The sequence below is a fragment of the Tachypleus tridentatus genome, chromosome 12 (assembly GCF_004210375.1).
Source record: "Tachypleus tridentatus isolate NWPU-2018 chromosome 12, ASM421037v1, whole genome shotgun sequence".
In the NCBI taxonomy this organism is placed as follows: domain Eukaryota; kingdom Metazoa; phylum Arthropoda; class Merostomata; order Xiphosura; family Limulidae; genus Tachypleus; species Tachypleus tridentatus.
The window spans coordinates 109361014-109383713 of NC_134836.1; the positions used below are offsets into that span (position 1 = coordinate 109361014).

Sequence of the window (22700 nt, forward strand, 5' to 3'; positions counted from 1 at the left end):
AAAAGACTGGCAACTTACTAAAAATATTTTACCTTGCTTTAGGTAAGTTACTGAGAGCATGGTAGACTTTACTTTCCAGAAGTTGAACTTCTACTAAAAGATTTTTGTCATCCAGTTTTTCAGCTCCTTCAGGAGAATACTGCCTAGAATTAAAAATAACTTGAGAATTAATTTAATGTGTCAACTTTTGTCTTCTTCATTAATAAGCAGTTTAACACACTTTCAGCAGATAAAACAAACTAATCAGTTTAAGTTTCAACTTTTATATTCCAAACATAACATTTCACCAATTATCCAAGGTTTTAATTTACCCCACAGAATAAACAATAAAAATTAAACAAGTTTCTAGCACTCAAAGAACATTTGCCCATGTTCAAAGGTGTGCAACTTAATCTCAAATGTATGCTATACATTCCCCCAAACATATTACAACAAATATCATCTGGACAAGAAAATGTTCTAATCCAGTTCCCAAGCACTGAAAAACCCTTTTAGTTAAAATATAAGTTTCTAAGATAAAACAAACAACAATTATTTCATATTTTACAAAGGCAAGGAATTACTTATATTATTTACTATGTAGCTCTGAACAAAAAATAAGTAGATACATATTATATGGTCTGGCATTTCAATATAATTACAGATCATAGAACGCAAGTTTCTAAAACATTGTGTAATTAATAATAATTAGGTCATGCTCTGCTTTCTTTAAACTGTTAGTGTAAAATACATTCTTCATCTTAATAGGCAATTACATTGGTGACATAATATTTGATATGTTAGATAAATAAAGACTTTTAAGCAAGTTTCACCAGGAGATGTTTTTTAATGTTAAGATGCAGAACATTTTTTTCAGAGGATTTAGCCTGTTATGGATGATAAATATCACTACGCCTTCACTGGACATAAAAACTACTACTTATATCAAATGCCAACCTATTCTGTTTTTACTAAATTATTTTTAGGAATAGAATGAATAAACAAGTTTTAAAATTATGATTGAGGTATCAAAATAAATCACCTTCATCACTTAATATATAGTTATTCCTTCTCTTGAACAACTAGGTAAAGAAATGTAAGTGTTCTGAAGAAAAGGTGAAGTACCAATCATCTAACAACTACTAACACCCACAACCAACACTTCAAGATACATCAAAACATGTCTTTAACCAGCAAGAAAGCTCCAGTCAGTACAGAAAACAACAGCAAATGTATAATAAAAGAAAGACCAAAGAATTGTTGTTGTTTTTTTTCAATTTTGCACAAATCTACACAAGGGCTATCTGCAATAGCCATCCCTAATTTAACAGTGTAAGACTAGAGGGAAGGCAGCTAGTCATTACTACCCACCACCAACTCTAATTCTTTTAGCAACAAATAGTGGAACTGACCCTCACATTATATTGCCTTCACAGCTGAAAGGGCAAGCATGTACGGTGCAATGGGGATTTGAACACGTCTCTCAGGTTACAAGTTGAGCACCTGGCCATGCCAGGCCAAGATACCAAAGAAAATATGGAAGAAGTCTAATAAAGACCAAGCAAAAAAAACAAACAAAACACATATCCTAATGTATGAATATCAGACACATTCAGAACATGACTAAAAATTAAGTAATGAAAATAAAAACAAACAAACATACAAAAACATATATCAAACCCTTTCCAAAAGGCTTACCATCTTTCCATTTCTTTCAGGGAGTTAAGAAAAGTCTACCTATAAAATACTAATTGACAAAAGATGCTCTCTATGGTAAGAATTTCATGATACAAGGTAGGTGAAAGCTGAATAAATAATTATCAGGCTATGTTTGAAACGTTTAGTTCCAGAATGAGAATATCTGCTCACAACTTCTGAAAATAAGTCCCCAAAGAGAATGACACAAATTTGTGTTGACGAGAAATAGAGGGTGTAAAACTAACAGGAACAGGAAAAAATAAAAACACTGATGACTGAAGTAAAAAGTTGTGACATTTTTAACTGGAATCTAACTCAACATAAACGGAAATATTATAGGAATGACAATGTAATCCATAGCAAACAACACCTATATTATTATAATCCCCAGTCCATAACCAAAATTTGTTAATAAATGACAAAAGAGAAATTAGAGTAGTGTATGGAATTGACAACCATATATTTGATTCAAAATTTCTCTAACCAGTTTACAATACAGTTGATAATTACAAAAGTCAAGGTAGTCCATTAACACATAGATGTTACTAAGTTATTTACTAACTGTGAGAGCCAAGCATGAAAATTAACAAACTTTGAAAAACAAGAGTTTCACAAGCAGGTAGGATAATATAAAAACTTGAGCAATGCCAAAGGATTTGACAAGGCTGTAATGTACACACTTGAATACAATAGGAAATCTTGACCAGTCTATAACAAACAAACTTGAAAAAAAAAAAAAACACAATTAGAAAGAACATGATTAGTCTCTCAAACAAAGCATTAAGGAAAGTGATCAGTTAATGACATACAAACTTGAACAACAATAAAAAAATTGAAAGGACAAAGTTAGCCCATAAAACACAAACTTAAGCAAGAAACATAAAGCCTAGTTGAAAGCTACCTTCACTAGTCAACCGTAAATTTTAAACAGACTAGAGAAACAGCAGCTATTCATCAACACCATCTATTGCAATTCCTGAACTACTATTTTCAGACAAAATAGTGGTATTTGACTGTCCCATCCATGGCTCAAAAGTTCAGAGCACAATCATTTTTTATTTTGGTAATAGAGAGATGAAACCAAAGGAATCTCAGGCCTACAGTCCAGAACATCATCAACTAGGCCATACTCAGTTTAACATGAAGAGATCTAATTAGTCCATAGAACATCATTTTCAGAAAACACACATCAAAAAAAGAGCTGAACAATCCATTATGCATAAACTGAGAAAGATTTACCTTTTTAGATAAATCCAGCCATTTGGAAATATGACCATTGATCTAAGAGTCCATTTTAAAATAATTGTTATATATAAGAAAGTATCCACTTTTAAAAGCAGCAACTTGTAGCTATCAATCATACATATGATCATTTGAGAAATGTGCATATTTCCAAGACTGTGTCCACTATAGGTAATTGAGCCCTGGCTGTAGTTTTGTTAACCTGTAGACTTACAGCATTCCCACTATGGGACCACTTACAAAATATTTAGATCATAATGTTTACTAATCAGAATTTGATATGTAGTGAAAAAGAACAGATAAGAATGCAACAGTTAAATTTGAACTATAGAATTAAAACATCTAGAATATCACAGAAATAACATACAACTATTTTTCCTTAATTCTGTAAGTATAAACTTTTAACACATATCAACTATATTTCTCACACACACATATAAAAAGTACAGTTCCATGACCATGTATTGTTTTTAGTTTATTTTAATTGGATATTTATTATTATTTAAATATAATCAAAGTTTGAAAGAAGAAATACAGGAATTAACAAGCTTCATGCAGTTTTAAATTAATCAAATGAATATTTAATAAATAAAACTGATTTTTTTCTCTGATAGGCTGTTGGGCCTTAAGCTATTTATAATGGTTTTTTTAACCCTAGTGCTGTGGATATCCTTTATTGTGCAAGACACAAGGCTTTAGTACCTTACATTCAAAATGTTATTAAATGTTTTGTTTATGCTATACCAAATAAGTATAGTATAAAATATTAACTAATAATTAACATTTTAATACAAGTTTTAATTCTAAAAAGTAATATAAAAAAGAATCCTGAACTTCCCCTATTGTGACATATGACATTTTCTTTAGGCATCTTGGTTTTTCTATTTTATCCACCATCCATCCAAAGAGAAAGAAATTAAATGTAAACTACTTGCTATAAAATCATCATTGCTCAGACAAACTATATTTTTATAGCTTTCAATTTTATTTGATTACCTGTCACATGTTCTCTTTCACGATTTGGTAATAGTTCTCTAATGTTTAATTCTACATTATCTGTAACTAACAGAAAGCCAAGGTTTTAATCTATCAAATGACATATTGTATTACATTATGTTCTGAATACATAATTGTCAATTTCATTTATAATACAACTGTAGTTCACACAGGAATCACCATGAGTAGCTTGGATGAATTTGCAATGGTTCTTATTAGTTAGGTAGAAAGCCAGAAAAATTGTGATTGCTAGAGGACAACAATAAAATTTAGATGTAAACAAATGTAAAATGTTCCGAGCTTAAAGCTACTTACGATAAACAAATGTAATTTCATGTTACAATCTGAAATCATTCTAGGAAAAAAAAAAAAGTAATTTAGATTTCATGCTTTTCTTGGTGGTTATAAAATCAGTCAAGTTAACCAATCCATTTTTGAGACAGGGTACAGAAAAGAACAGATAAAATATAAAGTTTTATTGAAAAAGTATGAAACGTATCTAGGAGGTTTTTAAAGATAACACAAAGGAAATATGAGATTTTTTTAGGTGAAAAACACATTTTTAATCTTAACATGAAAATTATTTCTTACACTGCTCATTCAAAACAAATAGTCAACATATTCATGCACAAATCTTTATTTTAGTTTATAACAAATACTTCACTAAAAAACATGATTTCTGCATGTGAAAGACTAACATTAACTGAAACACTGCCAAATTTTGTGACGATATACACACTATATTGGAAGTTAGAAGTATTAAATCTAAAAAAAACAGACTTTAAATGAGTACGTGGTTGGTCAAAGTGACTGAGCCCATGCTGAGAGTTAATTCAGTTGTAAACATGAAATTATCGTGTGGATAGTAATTTCATATAAATGTGAACACCACACACACACACACACATCATTAATTTAGTTGACCAAGTTTGTAATTAGAACAGAATATTCTACTTATGTAGATAAAAAAAATGTACAAACATGAAATAAACTTAAAACTAAAAGTTTTTCCCTTACCAAGTTCTAAAGCTTCTGTGTATTTTCCTGTGTCATAATATAAGGCTATTAGTCGAGCCTACAAACAAAAACATTTCATGTACTTCACATCTCTCGTATAATGAAATAAATACAAAAGAAAAAAATTATAGCAAGTGTATAGCAATGTTAAAATTCTCCATTTGTTAGTAACCAACAACTTATGATTCTTTGTCAAGTTTAGTATTCTAAAGTACACAAGAAATCAATTTTTGTCAACTTCATTGTTACATATCATACAGAGAGATTATTCTCTGACAACTGTAATCTTATATGTCATAACAAAAATAATTACCACGTCTTTGGTGTTATATACCATCAATGAGATAATTGTTTTTCACTATCAGAATCATACATACATACATATATATATATATATATATATATATAATGAAGTCACTGTCTGTTGATACTGCTCAGATTCACTCAGTGGTTAAAGTGTTAGATCTTTAAGTCTCAGGTTCTTAGAACAAAAGTGCCATGATATTTTAAGTTGTTACTTGTTAACATTGGGAGTGAGAGTGACTCAGCAGTTACAGTGCTCAACTCTTATGTGGAAGCCATGATCAAATCCCACTAAACTCGGGATTTTACATTAAATGTATCAAAATAAATGATTATATTTACAGCAACTCTTTCAATACCATTATAGAATAAATCAGGGACTTCAGATATTGGTTAACATACATATTAAAAGATGGTATATTTACAATATTAAGTCACTGCAACATTAAGTGAATGTTTCTAACATTGTTTATGTAATAAATTCTAAATTAAAATTTTCAGTAAAGCTAAAAATAGTTTAAAACACTGCAAGAAGGAAAAATCTTCCTTGGCAAGAACAAAAACAAAAGACATGACAAAATCAAAAAAGCTCAGCAAAAATGAGGATAACTGACATAGAGGGAAAACAACTGATATTATTAAATGAAGCTCCTGAAGTAACAAAGTGAAGAAGACTTGCAAGAGGGTTCAATCACCTATAACATTTCCCTGTGCATTAAGCATATTTATAAGAAAAAAACTTGTATTTCCTCAATATTATACACTAGTATCTAGTCACACTATTTAATAATACCTCCAATACTAGTGCCTGTCTTCTAATTCTTAACAAATTATATCTTTCTTTAAATAACTCCAAACCAAATATGATTAAAAAAATCACTCTTGTCTGCAAGCATACTCAATCTCAGGATTATGTGGGTGGGAAAGATACTGGCTTTATTAAACTAAGAACTATCTGCTACATTAGAGATGAATTTGGTCTAATTACAAGAAGAAGATAAAGCTGGTCAACTGGATGTTTCTGCTACAAAAGAGATGAAGTTGGTCTAACCTATAAGTGGACATTTCTGTAACATAAAAGATGAAGCTGGTCTAACCTACAATTGGACATTTCTGTTACATAAGAGAAGAAGCTGGTCTAACCTACAAGTGGATGTTTCTGTTACATGAGAGAGGAAGTTGGTCTAACCTACAAATGGATATTTCTGTTACATAAGAGAGAGGAAGGAAGCTGGTCTAACCTACAAGTGGATATTTCTGTTACACATGAGATAATGCTGGTCTGACCTACAAATGGATTTATATGAATCTCTTTGAATTCTAACACATAAGCCTAGTTAGTGTTTATGTGATCTAACAATTTACTCTTAGAAATACTGTAATATATTAGCATGGCCAAAATTACATTTAAATAACTTCTGACTAAACTTAATTGTAGAACAATGAAAAACTGAACACTAATTTCTAATTTTCATAAATCAAAAAGAATCATCAAACCCATGTCAATGTTTAAAAAAAAAACATACCACTTAAATGCAGCAAATTTTAATATAACATGGTTCATATTTAATTACTCAGATCAATTTGAAGAACTTTTTGGAAGCCAAAATCTATATCAAAATCAATTAACTTCCACTGAAATAATATAAAATTCATATTTATTCATTCAACATATTAGACTAAAAAGAAAAAAAAGACTATTTATTGCACTTAACTCTGCAACATACATTAAAATCAGATATGACAATATATTTGGTTATTATAATACTTTCAAGTACTTTTGAAAAAAAGACCCCTTTTCAAACATGTTCAAGCTTTTGAAATTCCATTCTCAAGTTGAAAGACTTTCAAGGATGCATATACACCCTGATATAACAACATGGTATAAACAGGCATGTCATTTTACACTTACTTCTTATCATAATAACTGTAGACAAAAAAAAGTATACACACACACACACATTTAATTTGAATAACACTTATCTTACCTCCAAAGACTGTCTAAGAAATATTCTTTTTTCCTGCTTTGCCCATTCTATACACTCCTTACACAATTCAACCTGAAATGTCACAATATGTCACAACAATCTCATTTTTTAGTTGTTTCAGTAACTTCAAATAATGATAAGTATTGATAACAATAAAAATAACAGTGACTATATAAAGGCAGATTGTATGTAGGTTATACAATTGTCCAATCAAAACTGTCTTACAGTCAGGATATAATAAAAAGTAGATTGTCTATAAATGAAGGTTGATTTATACACAACTAATTTACACAGTGAGCAATATTTAAAGTGGTTTAGTGCTGGTAGGTATACACCTGGATGTGGTGGGAATGGATTGATGTTTGAATTGATGTGAAATATACTTGTATACACACACTGAAGTCAAATGTATTTTCATGCAAAACCAAATAGGCACAAGTGAAACGTTCTGCATGAGGGATGAAACTGATCTGATTAGAAGTGAATATATCTGTTACAAGATCTCACTGGAAGTGGATGTTACATGAATGTACCTTTCCTATTTCATGAGAGATAAAAATGGTCTGACCTACAAGTGTATGTGTCTGTTACATGAAAGATGAAGCTGGTGTGATCTAGAAATGGATGCATCTGTTACATGGATCTATTTGATTACACATACTGGTGCAAAACCAATCTAATTTAGAGACTCGAGTCAGACTGCCTTTAACGGTTTGTTTTATGAACAGCTTTAAAGTGATTACACGGCTGGTGAACACGTTTTTATACAATTTACACATGACTACATAACGGTTGACTGCATTACTTCAAGTATAAATTTATAAACTTATTAAAGTAAAACTTAGGTATATGGTACCACATTTATAACTTGTAACTCAGCAGCTGGCAAGTGAAGCCTGCCAACAAGATACTCTTGACTAACAGCCTGCCATAAGATTTCTGAGTATGAATAATGTTTGCACAAAAAATAAGTGGTAAATTGGTATTGATAGTGCAAATGCGGTAACCACAACTAACATCCTCTCAACTGTTATTAAGATGTTTCTATTTTAGATAATACTTGAATATGTTTAAGTTTTGTTGCATAATCACCAATTTTATACAATATAATTTCAAACTGTTGGTTGCATAATTTTAATTTATTGCCCAATAAAACAAAAAAAAAACTGAGGTCCTGATAACCGCTTTGTCTTGGAGATAAAAGATATAACAACCTAAGTACACTTCTCTCCCTGTGGATCAGTACAAGTCTGGGGGGCTTATAATGCTGTAATCTGATTTTCATATTCAAATTAGGTAGAGCATATAAAGCTTTTCGTGCTTAACAATGAATAAACCAACCTAAATGTGATTAAAAATTCTACAATAAAAACTATTTTAGTACACTTTATTAGTGCAATATATACTTGTAGCAGAAAAAAAAAGTTATACTTTATTTTAGACCAAATTCTGTTTGTTGTTATTGTGAGATCCAACAACTTAAATGTTTTAGTAATAACTCTTCATACTACATGGAAACAAGTTCTATATTACAAGAGTGGAACAAGTACTAAAGTGAAGACACATTCTGGTTACACTGCAGAGTGGTAAATATTCTTCCAAGGATATGTGTCAATCTTTGTATAGATTTCTTTACATAGCACCAGTAAAATGATGTGGCTACAAAATATTTTCAATATCTTTAAACTATTTTCTAAGATACAATAACATCTAGCAGCATGTTCATTAGTCAGTACATTTATCTAAACCAATAAAACAATAACTATAAAACCCAATCACAAGCATTTTTAATATTGACAGGAGTGACTGGCATGAAAATTACACACTGTAGTTATCCAACAATTTTTGTAACAAGCTAGATTCTATGGTTTGGTTGCTAGTTGTTATTAAAATATTCACAAATGTTTTAGTTTGAACCAGATATCAAACCATAAAATTAATTAGACAAGTGAAAAATTGCCTTATCAATACTAGATAACTTCTTCATAAAAGATAAGTTTATAAACTGTGAAGAATAAATTACATGGTTCAACAAAACAAACAGCCAAATAATTTTTTTCTACATTCTGATGAATCATTATTTCAGTTTAATCTTGAATAACACTTCTATAATTAACAAATATTACAGTAAATAAACTGAAACACAAGTTTGCTGATGTGTAGGTAAGAAATACTGAATTAAAGTATCTTCTCAGAAAAGCATATACACTTAACAATGAAAACATATCGGAATTCACTTCAACTGTGGTAACTGCAATGTACTTTAGTAATTACCTCAAATCCAGTGGCAGCCTCCATGTCAAGGAACATGTCAACCAAAGCTCGAACCAACTTAGCAGCTTTGGCTTTACTGATGTTGTTCAGAAATGGACGTGTTGATCTAATGAGTTCTCCAAGTTCTGCAAAAGAAATTAATTATATTCATCTAACTTCCAATGGCCCCACTAACCATACTTGTATAGTAAAATCACAAAGGCTATTTTAACTCCTAAGTTATTCATATGCCACATATTGCTTATTGCCTCCTTAAAACATAATTAGTATCAATGTGAAAAGCCTGACCTGCAATAATTAACTTGAGAACATAATAGTTACTTTATGTTTGGTTTAATTCTATTTTCTCAAACCAAACAATACCCAAATTACTGGGTAATAATGAATAACTATTATAAGATAAATAAATATACTTCAAGCTTGACTACTATATGATTATTATTTTAATGAGTTAAAGCCATGTACAATATTAACACAATAACAACTAAGTTTTTGCCTTTTCATCTATTTGCAATTGTTTTTACCTTCTGAAATTTTTTTTCTTTTGCAGAGCTGTAACTACTTCTAATTAGATATACTTTAACACATGTATTGTCATAGAGATATAGCACATTCCATGAAACTAAAACTACATTGAACCATTAGAGATTAAAGCATTTAACAAAACTATTTTCCAAAATTTTATTAACTGCACATTCAGAAGAGTTAAATATAATTCGTTACACATGTACACTGTAGATTTGGTTTCTATATAAAACTAAATTGTACATTGCACTATAATTGTTAATTTTCTTTTTATCTTGAATTAAACTATTCAGGTTAATAAAGTAATAACAGTTGTAAAAACAAGTTGTATTTCATATTGGACTATATTATTATAGTTTCTTGTTTACATTTTTAAAGGTCTACTTCCAGTTCAGCATTTAAAACAATCAAAGAAAATAAAAATTCTCTAGTCAATAACAAAGAAATATGCTTCACATTACTGCTTTATCTCACAAAATCGATTCTGTTTCATCAAAATAACTTTAAATGCCCTTTTTCATGATCAAATATTTTTCAAAGCTTTAAAAAAATACTGCCATAAACTTTAAGCAAACAACCTTTACACCAATGACTTACGGGTATAACTAGTGAGCAGATTAACAATTTGGTCAACTATCTGATGAACTTAAAACTTTAATAACAAATAAACCTTACCTTCTGCCCTTCCACTTTTACTCAGCAGTTGACCCAATTCCAAAATACTCTGTTCCTTGACTTTAATTGCTTCATCATTTCCAACACCATCCTGAGAACATACTACAAAAAAAAAAAAAATTAGAGTGAAACATATTAAGCTCATATAAGATAACACTACCATATTCTGACTAGCTGAGTTCCCAACCCATGCTTCATCAGCTAAGATGGTTCAATAAATTTCATCAAATAATAGTATAGAATAAGTTCAGATTAAAAAAAAAATCCCTTTTATTGGGGAATTTCAGAAACTTACCTTTGGGTTGATGTAATCCATGCAATCAACTCAGTACAATAGAAACAAACTGTGAAATTAAGCTTATTTTGACAGTTTTTTAACTCCTTCACTAAAATTTGTAAACCTCCTTCAATGTCATGTGACACTAGTCTTTATTAATTTCACATGGTTTTAAGCTGCACATTTACATACTGTAACAATGATATTTTTAAGGAATAATGTATGTCATGAATAGATAGTGGTGAAATTAGAACAACAAAGTTCCTTCAAAGTTACTGTTATTATAAATACTTAGCAAAATGCTTATTTTGATACTGAATATTTCATGAAAAAAAAACTATTACCACTATAAATATTGTTTTGTGGTGTGAAAAATACTGTCTATGTTTTGAAACTCTTGAACTAACATTTAAGAGCTTTTTCATTTTTATTCCCAGAGCTTAAATAACTATCTACAAGCAAATTAACCAAACAATTTCAGCACCTGAATAAACTTCCTCACCATGAATGAATAATCTGATACCTCCGAGTAATCATCTCTCACATTCTGGTCCATTCACTAAGATATTTAACTTTTATCACTGTGGATACTGCTAAGTCTAAAATTACAATATTAGCTTTAAAATTAAATTAACTAGAAACAAAAACTGCTACTCTCATTACAACTGAACATATAAACACAAGGATTAAGGGTTTCATAATGAATTAAGCCCAAGTTCTACTTTTTTTTTTTTTTTTTCAAAACCCAATGCTTCTTTCGACAAAATATATTTCAAATTTTCCCACCTCAAGTGCACATCTTTACATGTATGAATATTACAAAACCATCTTTGGTATTCTGGTCCATTAGTATTAAAAGCAAACATGGGAATATTATTCTGCATGAAACTATACAAATCATTAATATAAATAATAAAACTACAATTGTTTAAAAAACATTCACTGATAAACTCCATTGGTTACATTTTACAAGCAAGAAAAATTATTAGTTGTATTTTTCTTCTTCCTACCACAATCCACTTTTTTCAACCCCATAAGAATTTAGCTTACTAATTAATGTCTAATACTGCACCTTATTAAAGATAGAATTATTATGGATGCTCTCATTCAATATGGTAGAGGCTTTATATTTATCAAAAAACTTCATCTGGTAAGTTTTTGTGTGTTTTTCTTACACCAAAGCCACATTGAGCTATCTGCTGAGCCCACTGAGGGGAATCAAACCCCTGATTTTTAACGCTGTAAATCCATAGACTTACCACTGTATTAGTGGGGAGCATCTGGTAAGTTAACAATGTAACAAAAACAATATAAAATATTGTTAAGAATAATGTTTTGTTTTTATAAAAAAATGTTCACAACATATTTTACACTTTTCCACAAAATAAAAGAAACCAAACCATCATTTTCTATCTTCCCTAAACTATTTCTTTCATACAATTGGGATCACCTTAATATTAATCCAGACATAAAAAATGACCCTTGAAATATCCTCTCATTCTAACAGTTATAACATTTCACTGTCATGTTTTTAAGTTATAAGGAAATAGTGTCAACTGGAATTTTCTCTAACCTAATGTACACACACATAATTTACTGTATTAAATGGATAAGTAAAATTACAAAACAAATTATATTACTACATTACTGCAACAAGGGTCAATTATGAGATACAACATAACACATAAGCTTCAAGGTTGCACACATTTAACTGTGCTTATTATTGGAAAATTTATATTAGTACACATTTCTGGCAACCATGATCTATGAAAAGCAAGTATAAAGAATTTAAATATTCAGTCACAACAGAGTAACGAATATATTTCTAAGCTCTGATACAAAGCAATTAAAGATACTTTTAGTTTTTAAAATTACAAAATTTTCTAGAAAAATAACTATTGTCATTAAAGTTTATATTAGTTACTTTAGTATATTATACAGTCAGATTAGCTAATAACAGTCAGTATAACAGTATTATAGCTGTGGGTATAGCTAAGCTCAAAGTTATGACATTGTAATTTATTGTTGGTTTGAAGAAGTAATACTAGGTTATGACTATAAATATTAAATATTGTTCTAAAATAAAGAATTACCACATGTTAGTTAAGTACAAAGAATAATTTATCTTATGATTCTTTTTTCTGCTGTTTGGTAGTTGATGAAAATTCTATACACATAACCAAAGTTAGCAGTTAATTACATGTAACTGAAGATATACAGCAATGGATGTCATATTATGATATCGGTAACTAATAATAAATATTTGTTAATAGGTGATTTTAAAGTTAGATTAATACATAAACTGTGAAAATGATTAATTTTAGTTAAAATATAATTATATGGTAGGTACACAGGAAATAAAGTTAAAAAACAGTAAATTTCAATGTAATAGTAAACTGACAGACAATGTCTTATAAGCATAATGAAGTGGCTTTTATTTTGGGTAACATAGTACATATTTCAATAGGACATTTGGTCTATCTTCTTCAGGTATGATCTACAGTTAAGTACACAGGGTTTATAAACTAAATTGTACAATACAAAGACAAAAGATGCAAAGGCTTAAAGAGTGTTGTCACATCATGATGCTTATAAATTTGTTGGTCAATTTACTATCATATTAGCATAATGCACTTCCAAACACAAGTAAAACTTCAACATAGAAGTGTGGGAAACAGGAAATAAGGAAACTGATACAATAACTAGAGAAGCTAAAATCTGGAAATAGCCGTTTATGAGCATAACAAGTTAAAAAATGAGTGAGATCTAAACATGTTAGATACAACAAGACAGAAGTGATTAAATTCAGAGCTCTAGCTCAAATGAAATATTATATTATGAGAATTACTGAAATATGGATAGATTTAGAGAATTATCATAAGATTTCAGGCTATAAATTACTTAATAATGAAGACATTTAAGAAGAGGGGAAGTTTTTGTTTGTTTTTTTAATACAAGGGACAAACTAATCCTGACAGTACTGCTAACATAAAAAGGGTGAAGAGTTCAAAGGTTTCAAAGGTAAAAAAAGTTCTAAATTGATAACTGTTAAAAGTCACCTGATGAGACAGATGTAAGGTCACTGAGAAACTATGTAATGAAATCAGCATTGTTAAGCAACAAATATGGGAATTAATTTCAAACAAACTGGGATTGTACAGTCAGATTTACAGAAGTGATCTAGGTTGGTTCTGAACAGAAGTGATCAAAGAGCAACACTGAGAAGAAATAACATTTTAGATGTATTATTAACCACTGGTGAGGATATGGTTGCAAGAGTTGAAGTAGGCCAACATTTTGGGGAATGATTATCAAATAATTATTTTATATTATGTTACATATAAAGGCAACAACAAATGAAATTTTAGTTTTTGTTTTTATAAAGCCAATTTTTAGGCCACAAAAGATTCATCATTAGTGAATTTGGATACTGAGTTAGGAGTGAAACAGATTTAGGAAATAAAAAAATTTAGTTAAAGATACATATATTCCAAAAAAGTGGAAAAATATAGCAAGGAATGGAAAAAAAAATCACAGATAAATGTCATAAGATTAATAATTTAAATTGACACATATGAAATTTTTACAAATTACATGAAATCTGGATCATCCACATCATCTTCAATCTGAAGATCCACTGATTTTGATGTTTGGTAGGAATGTTAACGCCATACTAATATCCACTGATTTTGATGTTTGGTAGGAATGTTAACGCCATACTAATATCCACTGATTTTGATGTTTGGTAGGAATGTTAACACCATACTAATATCCACTGATTTTGATGTTTGGTAGGAATGTTAACACCATACTAATATCCACTGATTTTGATGTTTGGTAGGAATGTTAACGCCATACTAATATCCACTGATTTTGATGTTTGGTAGGAATGTTAACACCATACTAATATCCACTGATTTTGATGTTTGGTAGGAATGTTAACGCCATACTAATATCCACTGATTTTGATGTTTGGTAGGAATGTTAACACCATACTAACAATGATTTTACCAAGTCTCATCTATCTCGGTCAAACTTTTTATTTAAAATGTAACCAAACATCTGCTCAAATATGGCACCTAGATGAGAACAATGACAAAGTATCAATAACGTTTTTGTTTTCTTCTCATGCTACAATAACTATTGCTGTAAAGCTCTTTGTTCTCTAGTCAAATATGCTATTTTGTTTAAACACTGAATTTTGAGCTTTGACTTTCAATCCCAACACAGATGATCATAAATCAAGATTAAATACTGAAGGATACACAATCTTCTCCATTTGAACTAAATATTCTGAGAGCAAATGGGAAACAAAACTTATTTTTAATTTACTTCAATAATCATTTAAAGAGAATCATAAATAATTGCTTTTTGTTGTACTGTTTGTATATTATTACTCCCATTTCTCCATGAGGTTTTGGTTCCAGCATGGTCTCTCTGTTCTATATATTTGAACATTTAACTTTTTACCTAGATTATGGGAAGTTTGCTGATTACATTAAAGTACTGGATATTTCTAGCTGCACTGAGAATGTTGAAGCACAAAATAAAGGCTGAATTATTTCATAAGTCTAACAAATATTTGGCAAATGGCCTTTAATTATAGTAAATGAAAGGTAACGCATTTTGGGTTAGAAAAAACAATATAAATATGATTGCAATCAACAGTGTGACAGAAAACAAAATTTCAATATGATTGGTGAATAAAGTACTCAATCCACTAACAAAGAATTTTGTTATAAGGAGAAAAGCTAACAAAATTTCAACATACATTTATAAACATACTGATTACAAGTAAGAGACATTTATATCTTCACATCTGGTCTCCATTTTCTAAGAAAATCTGAAATGAATTCAGTGGAAAGCAACCAGAATAATTCCAGGAATGGAAAGGTCATCTTACAAAGAGGTTAATATTTTTTATGAATAAAAGGTAAAAACTAATTTCACTGAAGTTTACAATCTTTTGATGGACACTGATAAGATGAAGGCCTCTGATTTCTTTATGCCATGCTCTGAAGATAACAGAATGAAATTACATGAGTATAAAATCTGGAAAATACAATTTTATTTTTATGTTATTAGTATATGGAATAGTTAATATAAACAACAGTGGAAATGATCATCTTGAAAATACTGTGAGATTAATATTTACTTTCTTTTCAGGAATTTGCAATGAGTCTAAAAGACCGAGTAAAACTTTGTCTATATGTTTTGTTAAAAATCTGGATATAGTTATTAAAAAATATCAAAAACCTTTAGAAATAAGAGATTTGGAATACAAAAACAAAAGTTAGAACAGTTTTATTCTTCTAATATAGTGACTGACTCATTGAAGGAATGGCAATGGCAGTAGACCAGACCAGCACTTTGTAGAAATTCAATAGGTGGCATTGATAATTTTCTGGAGGATAAAGGATTGTTTTGGATTTTTACTTTTCTCAAGAATGGATGTTCAAGGATACCTCAAAATTGTAATAGCTTTACTGCTAAATATTAAACATTGTTTCAATAGTTTAAGCAGCTTATCCATCATTAAACCAAATTCCTTTTCAGTCACATAAAATCTATAGTAAATGTTTATCCTAACTAATTCACAATTCAAGTGTATGACCTTTCACTCACTATAATTAAAGGTCATTTGCCAAACATTTTGTCCAACTGATCCAAGTCATTGTCAATACAGCTAAAAATACACAAGAGTTTAACGTTTTCATTAAATAATGATTATTCACTAATTATTCCTCTATGAATATCATTAATAACAAAAAACAACAAAGACCCAAGTGATGACCAGAGACCTACCTCCAATATTAAACAGGGTTTAGTTTGACTCTACTATTATTAATAACCTGTTACTTTCTAACATTCAACCAACCTACAAGTGCTATCCAATTAACCCATGTGCATAGTGAGAGGTCAAAGTAAGCATGTCACAATCTTTTGCAATTACATTCAAAATTTAATTAAGCAAAGTTATTGTAAATATATATCAATAAATTGTATAAAAATGTGGTTTATAATTCAAATTTTAATTTGAGTACAAAATTACCTTGTTTTTCCATATATTTTTTACTTATGTTTGTAAAAGTAACCAAAATATAAAAATTCAAAACTTATTAGGTTACATTAGAAATTGTAAGTAAAAAAGATAAATACAAATTTCCTCTGCAAGTAATGCATGAGAGCTAGTCTTGCACGATTAATTCAATACTTTTTGTTTGTTTACCATAATAAATTGGACTGAGTGAAAAAGCCCACATAAAAACAAAGTAATTTAAAAAAGCAGTAAAAATTTAAATTATTCCTTTCTAAACATGAGTGACATCAAGAACCCTCTGCATATTTATAAAAATAACTATAAATAAAAATTCAAAACTTATTAGGTTATATTAGAAAATGTAAGCAAAAATAATTTTCTCTGCAAGAAATGCATGCAAGTTTACCTCGTGCGATTTCAATCATTAACATTATGCATTCACTCGGTGATTTATTGCTTCATTACTCTAGCTTAGTATTTAAACACTGTTAAAAAAGCAGTAAAAATTAAATTATTCCTTTATAAACATGAGTGACATCAAGAACCCTCTAATCCTCGGACAATTGTCCACTGTTAAAACTAACAAAACCTAAAACCATAGAAAACACCATGTATGTCACTAGTGTTTTATTTTTTAACCTTGTATCTTTCTGTTAACATCTACAAGATTTAGACCAACTCCAACATTTCCTATAGAACACTGCTTTTATCTTCTCTTGTAAAAACAAAAGAGAAAATTTAAAAGCTCAGCCAAACATGCTCTTCAATGTAAACCTTGCTATTAGTATTCCTTACCAGTTTAATAGCTATTTTAATATTTTGCTTGTAGTTAATATTATTAAAACAATTCTTGTTACTAGTTTAACATTATTATCTGTTTCAAAACAAGGTCTTTTGGTTTTTGTATTTTTTTCTTTTATTAACTACGTTTCTAGTTATATTTTTATAAATCTTCCAACATATCCATCAATTTATTATTTGTAGTTAAACACACAGCTACATATTAGGCTTGCTGTGCTGCAACCAAACCCTGATTTTTGTCTTACAAGTTGAAAAATTTATCATTGAGATACTAAAGGATAGTCAATTTAAACTTCTTAAATAGTGCCATTTATCCTCAATCTTCTTTGTGTTCTTAGTCATTCTTCTTTGTTATCCTTTTCTTTTCTTCTAGAATGTATCTAATGTGAATCAAAGATATTATACAAACTTTTCTAAATCTGTCTTGCAACACCTTTTAATTGTCATCCAAAGTTACTAGTGATACATATTTTGTTATGACCTCAAATATAGCTTTTTTAGAAAGAAAAAGTCATTTCTTTGAATCTAAGCATGCAACAAAATGTGAAACCTTGTTACATCATTATCACTCTTTCCCCTAAATGTTTTCACACTTAAAGTCTTACAAATATATGCTTATTAGTGGTTAACATTAGAGATGGTGTTACCTCAAATATATATGTAAAAACGGCTCGTTTGGGTTGAAAAACTTTTTTACGTAGAGGAGTGAACAACGTTTCAACCTTCTTCGGTCATCGTCAGGTTCACAAAGAAAGAAAGAGGTAACTGACCAGAAGCTGACCACATGTTTGAAAGGGGTTGTGTAACTGAGTGTCGGAATGTAGAGGGCAGGCTTAGACGTTTGAATATATAATTTTATATTATTTATTTTTATTAGTTATTATATTTTTTGATATAGGTATAAAGGTGTTCCTTTGTATTGGTTTATTTCGGGCTTAAGTTTTTGTACATGTAAGGCTTCTTTAATTTTGTGTTTGTTTATGTTTGTTTCTTTATTTAGTATTTGAGTGTTTTCTATGGTTATGTTGTGTTCATTTGACTTGCAGTGTTCGAAAACATGCGAAGGTGACTTATGTTCTTTAAATCTGGTTTCCATTTTACAACTTGTTTCTCCAATATAAAAGTTGTGGCAGTTATCACATTGTATTTTATAAGTAATGTTGGTGTGATGTTTGTCAGTGTAGTTTTTACATAGTACAGACCTCAGTTTTGTGCCTGGGTTTTGAATAAATTTGGTATTAACTGGAATGTCATATTTTGTTACTAGTTTTTGCCAAATGTTGGTTATTTTTCTGCTGATGTCGGGAATATATGGTATGTAGCAGTATATGGTTTCGTGAGTTTTTAAATCGTGGGGTATATTTACTTTTGTTAGTTGATTTTGCTTTTTGTCTAGGTATGTGCATATAATGTTTTCTACGGTTTGTGGAGGAAACTTATTGATGTTGATGAAGTATTGTTTTATTTTGTTTAATCCATTGTTAATTTTATCAGGTGAGCATAGTTTTATGGCTGTGTTTATTTAGTTTCTTAGTATGTTGAGTTTTGTTTTGTTTCATGTGTTGAGTCCCAAGAAACGCACAGTACAGTATGGGTGATTTTTCGTGGATTTCTGTTTTAAATTGTGTTTCGTTCTTGTAATTTTGAGGTTAAGAAATGGTATTTGATTGCTTCCTTCTTGTTCACATGTGAAGTTGATATTGGGATGTATAGCATTAATGTGATTGAAAAAATTAAGTGTGTGTTCGATAGATGTGAATCCCGCAATCAGGTCGTCTACATATCTATACCAGTGTAGTGGTGGATGTAATGCTGTGTTAATTGCTTGTTTTTCAACTTGTGTCATAAAAATATTGGCTAGAACTGGTGATACTGGATTGCCCATGCTTTGGCCATTTGTTTGTATATAGTTGTGGTTGTTGAACATGAAGTTTGTCTTCATCGTGGTGAATTCTATGAGGGTTGCTAATTGGTTACAAGGAATGTCTATAGACGGGTTAGGGTCTCGGATATAGAGTTCTAAGGCTATCTTGCAGGCTTCAGCGGTTGAAACTTCTGTAAAGAGAGATATAACATCGAAACTGGCCATTAAGGCTTTACGATTAAGTTGATTAAGATTAGACTTGAAATTAAAAGTCTTTGATGAATAAGCTGGCTGATGTTACATATTTGGAGAATACCCATGCTATGTATTTACCAAGATTGTAATTAAAAACTGGTAACAAAATATGACATACCAGTTAATACCAAATTTATTCAAACACCAGGCACAAAACTGAGGTCTGTACTATGTAAAAACTACACTGACAAACATCACACCAACATTATTTATTAAATACAATGTGATAACTACCACAACTTCTATATTGGAGAAACAAGGTGTAAAATGGAAACCAGATTTAAAGAACATAAGTCACCTTCACATGTTTTCAAACACTGCAAGTCAAATAAACACAACATAATCATAGAAAACACTCAAATACTAAATAAAGAAACAAACATAAACAAATGCAAAATTAAAGAAGCCTTACTTGTACAACAACTTAAGCCCAAAATAAACCAATACAAAGGAACACCTTTATACCTATATTAAAAAATAATATAATAAATAATAATAAATATAAAATTATATATTCAAACATCTAATCCCGCCCTCTACATTCCGACACTTAGTTACACAACCCTTTCAAACATGTGGTCAGTTACCTCTTTCTTTCTTTGTGAACCTGATGATGACCGAAGAAGGTCGAAACATTGTTCACTCCTCTACCTAAAAATTTTTCTCAACCCAAACGAGCTGCTTTTACATATATATTTCTCTACAAGTGAGTTTTCTCTACATTAATAGTGTTATATCAATTCTTGATGATTATTATGTTCATATTTATGTACAATTTCTCTTATTGTTTAATTTTTTCTTGAGTTTTCTCATGCATAATAATAAACAATAGTGTTAACACTATTTTCACAGAACTGAAATGTTAAATTCCAGCTGAAGCCAAGGTTTTGCCGTAACAGCTATAATACATTAGCATATCATTCTATGAAAATAAGTTGATCAGTTGTCATTTGGTTGCAAAATATAAGAGAAATAAAGACTAATTTGCTACAGGTTCAGAAAGAAAAACAAGACTGGATACGTCTTGAAATTTAATTATAATAATTGTCAGTTGCAATTAATTTGAGAGATATACAGGTGTATTATTAAACACATTTTTGTAATAAACTTTCTGTTAGATTTCCTGGGATGTATCTTTTTGTGTGTGGGGGTGGGAGTTACTTTGCAACATCCTATGGCTCCTATAATTTGTGAATCTCCCCCAATTGGAAGGCCCCACACACACACCAATCCTAATGCTATATATGAATCATTATCAATCATATATATATAAATACACACACATATTCTATCCTTTTCTGTATGTGTAATGCAAGAATTTTTCTGTCTATTCTCAGTATTCAAATCCTCTTGGTAATTAAACACAGGTTTCAATATTGTGACCATCTTTCATCAAAGTCTATTCTTCAGTTGCATTAAAAAATGCTTTTCACAGCAATGCAAATGAATGCTCAAAATGTAAACCACTTACATATATTCTTACTTCAGAATAAGTTATTACCATCAAACCCCCCACAACTTCTAAATGTTACATTTTTAGTTTACTGTATTTGAAACTTAATACAAAGTGAGTGAGCCCTCTTTTTCTTAAAGTTAATTAAGACCACAATTATTCTAAGGATCAGTAATGTAATAATAACTTACTTGAGCTAATACTAGCATTAGTAGTGTGATTAGTATTTAAAATTATGTTAACTTACAAATGAACCGCGACTCGTTTGACAATGAGCAGTGAGTTCTGTTTGAGTCAGTGACTCAGCGTAATAAGTGGTTTGGATTTAACCGATAACAACAGTAAATCACAAGTTTAAAGATGACATCAACATATACAATATCTACAAATATCTATTTCGTCAGTTTAACACTCACCAATCTTATTATACATATCAATGCCAGCTTGTTTATCTGTTCGAGAAACATCTTGTGCTCTTTCAAGAACTTCTATAGCACCCGCCATCTTTTACTGAACGTCACCATCTGCAAAACTCTCCAACCAGATCGCCTTAATTAATAAAGAACTTATTCTAACTCCAAAATCACTGGTGTACAAATTACGACACTTTGAAGATATAAAATAACAGATTGAGTTAAAGTATTAATTATCGATATTTTTGAAATAGTAATGGCTAAATATAAGAACTAAAAATTGACAGATAATGAAAGCCAACTATATTCATCGACGTTAGTTATTTCCTTTCAAAAATGTTCAAAAAAATAATAAAAAAACAGAACAGTAGCCATGACAACAACAACCAAGTCATTTATTTCGGTTGTTTTTTTTTTGTTTTTGTTTTTTTGGTATTTCGCACAAAGCTACTCGAGGGCTATCTGTGCTAGCCGTCCCTAATTTAGCAGTGTAAGACTAGAGGGAAGGCAGCTAGTCATCACCACCCACCGCCAACTCTTGGGCTACTCTTTTACCAACGAATAGTAAGATTGACCGTGACATTATACACCCCCACGGCTGGGAGGGCGAGCATGTTTAACGCGACGCGGGCGCGAACCCGCGACCCTCGGATTACTAATGAAACTCCCAGTTGGCACAACGACACGTCTGTGGACTTATACCGTTAGAAACCGGATTTCCATATTCGTGGTGAGCAGAGAGAGCACAGATAGCTTTTTGTGCTAAATAACAAACAATGTTTTACTTAATGGGAAGGTTTTGATTGATCTTTAGTACATAACACCACCCACATGATTGGTCATTTCATTGAACATAGATATCACCTGTTCTACCAATGAAGAACACTGCAATCATCTACA

The 22700-nt window shown here is 30.1% G+C and overlaps 1 protein-coding gene across 1 annotated transcript; it reads right to left on the reverse strand.

Moving 5' to 3' along the window:
• Positions 1–31: 31 nt before the first annotated feature.
• LOC143235275 (26S proteasome non-ATPase regulatory subunit 11-like) lies at positions 32–21955 on the reverse strand. Its single transcript, XM_076473247.1, has 6 exons — positions 21804–21955; positions 10698–10799; positions 9498–9622; positions 7224–7295; positions 4933–4990; positions 32–143 (listed from the first exon to the last, which is right to left on the reverse strand). Exons 1-6 carry the CDS (start codon positions 21889–21891, stop codon positions 94–96), a joined length of 495 nt encoding a protein of 164 aa, XP_076329362.1. The 5' UTR covers positions 21892–21955; the 3' UTR covers positions 32–93.
• Between the last annotated feature and the right edge of the window lie 745 nt (positions 21956–22700).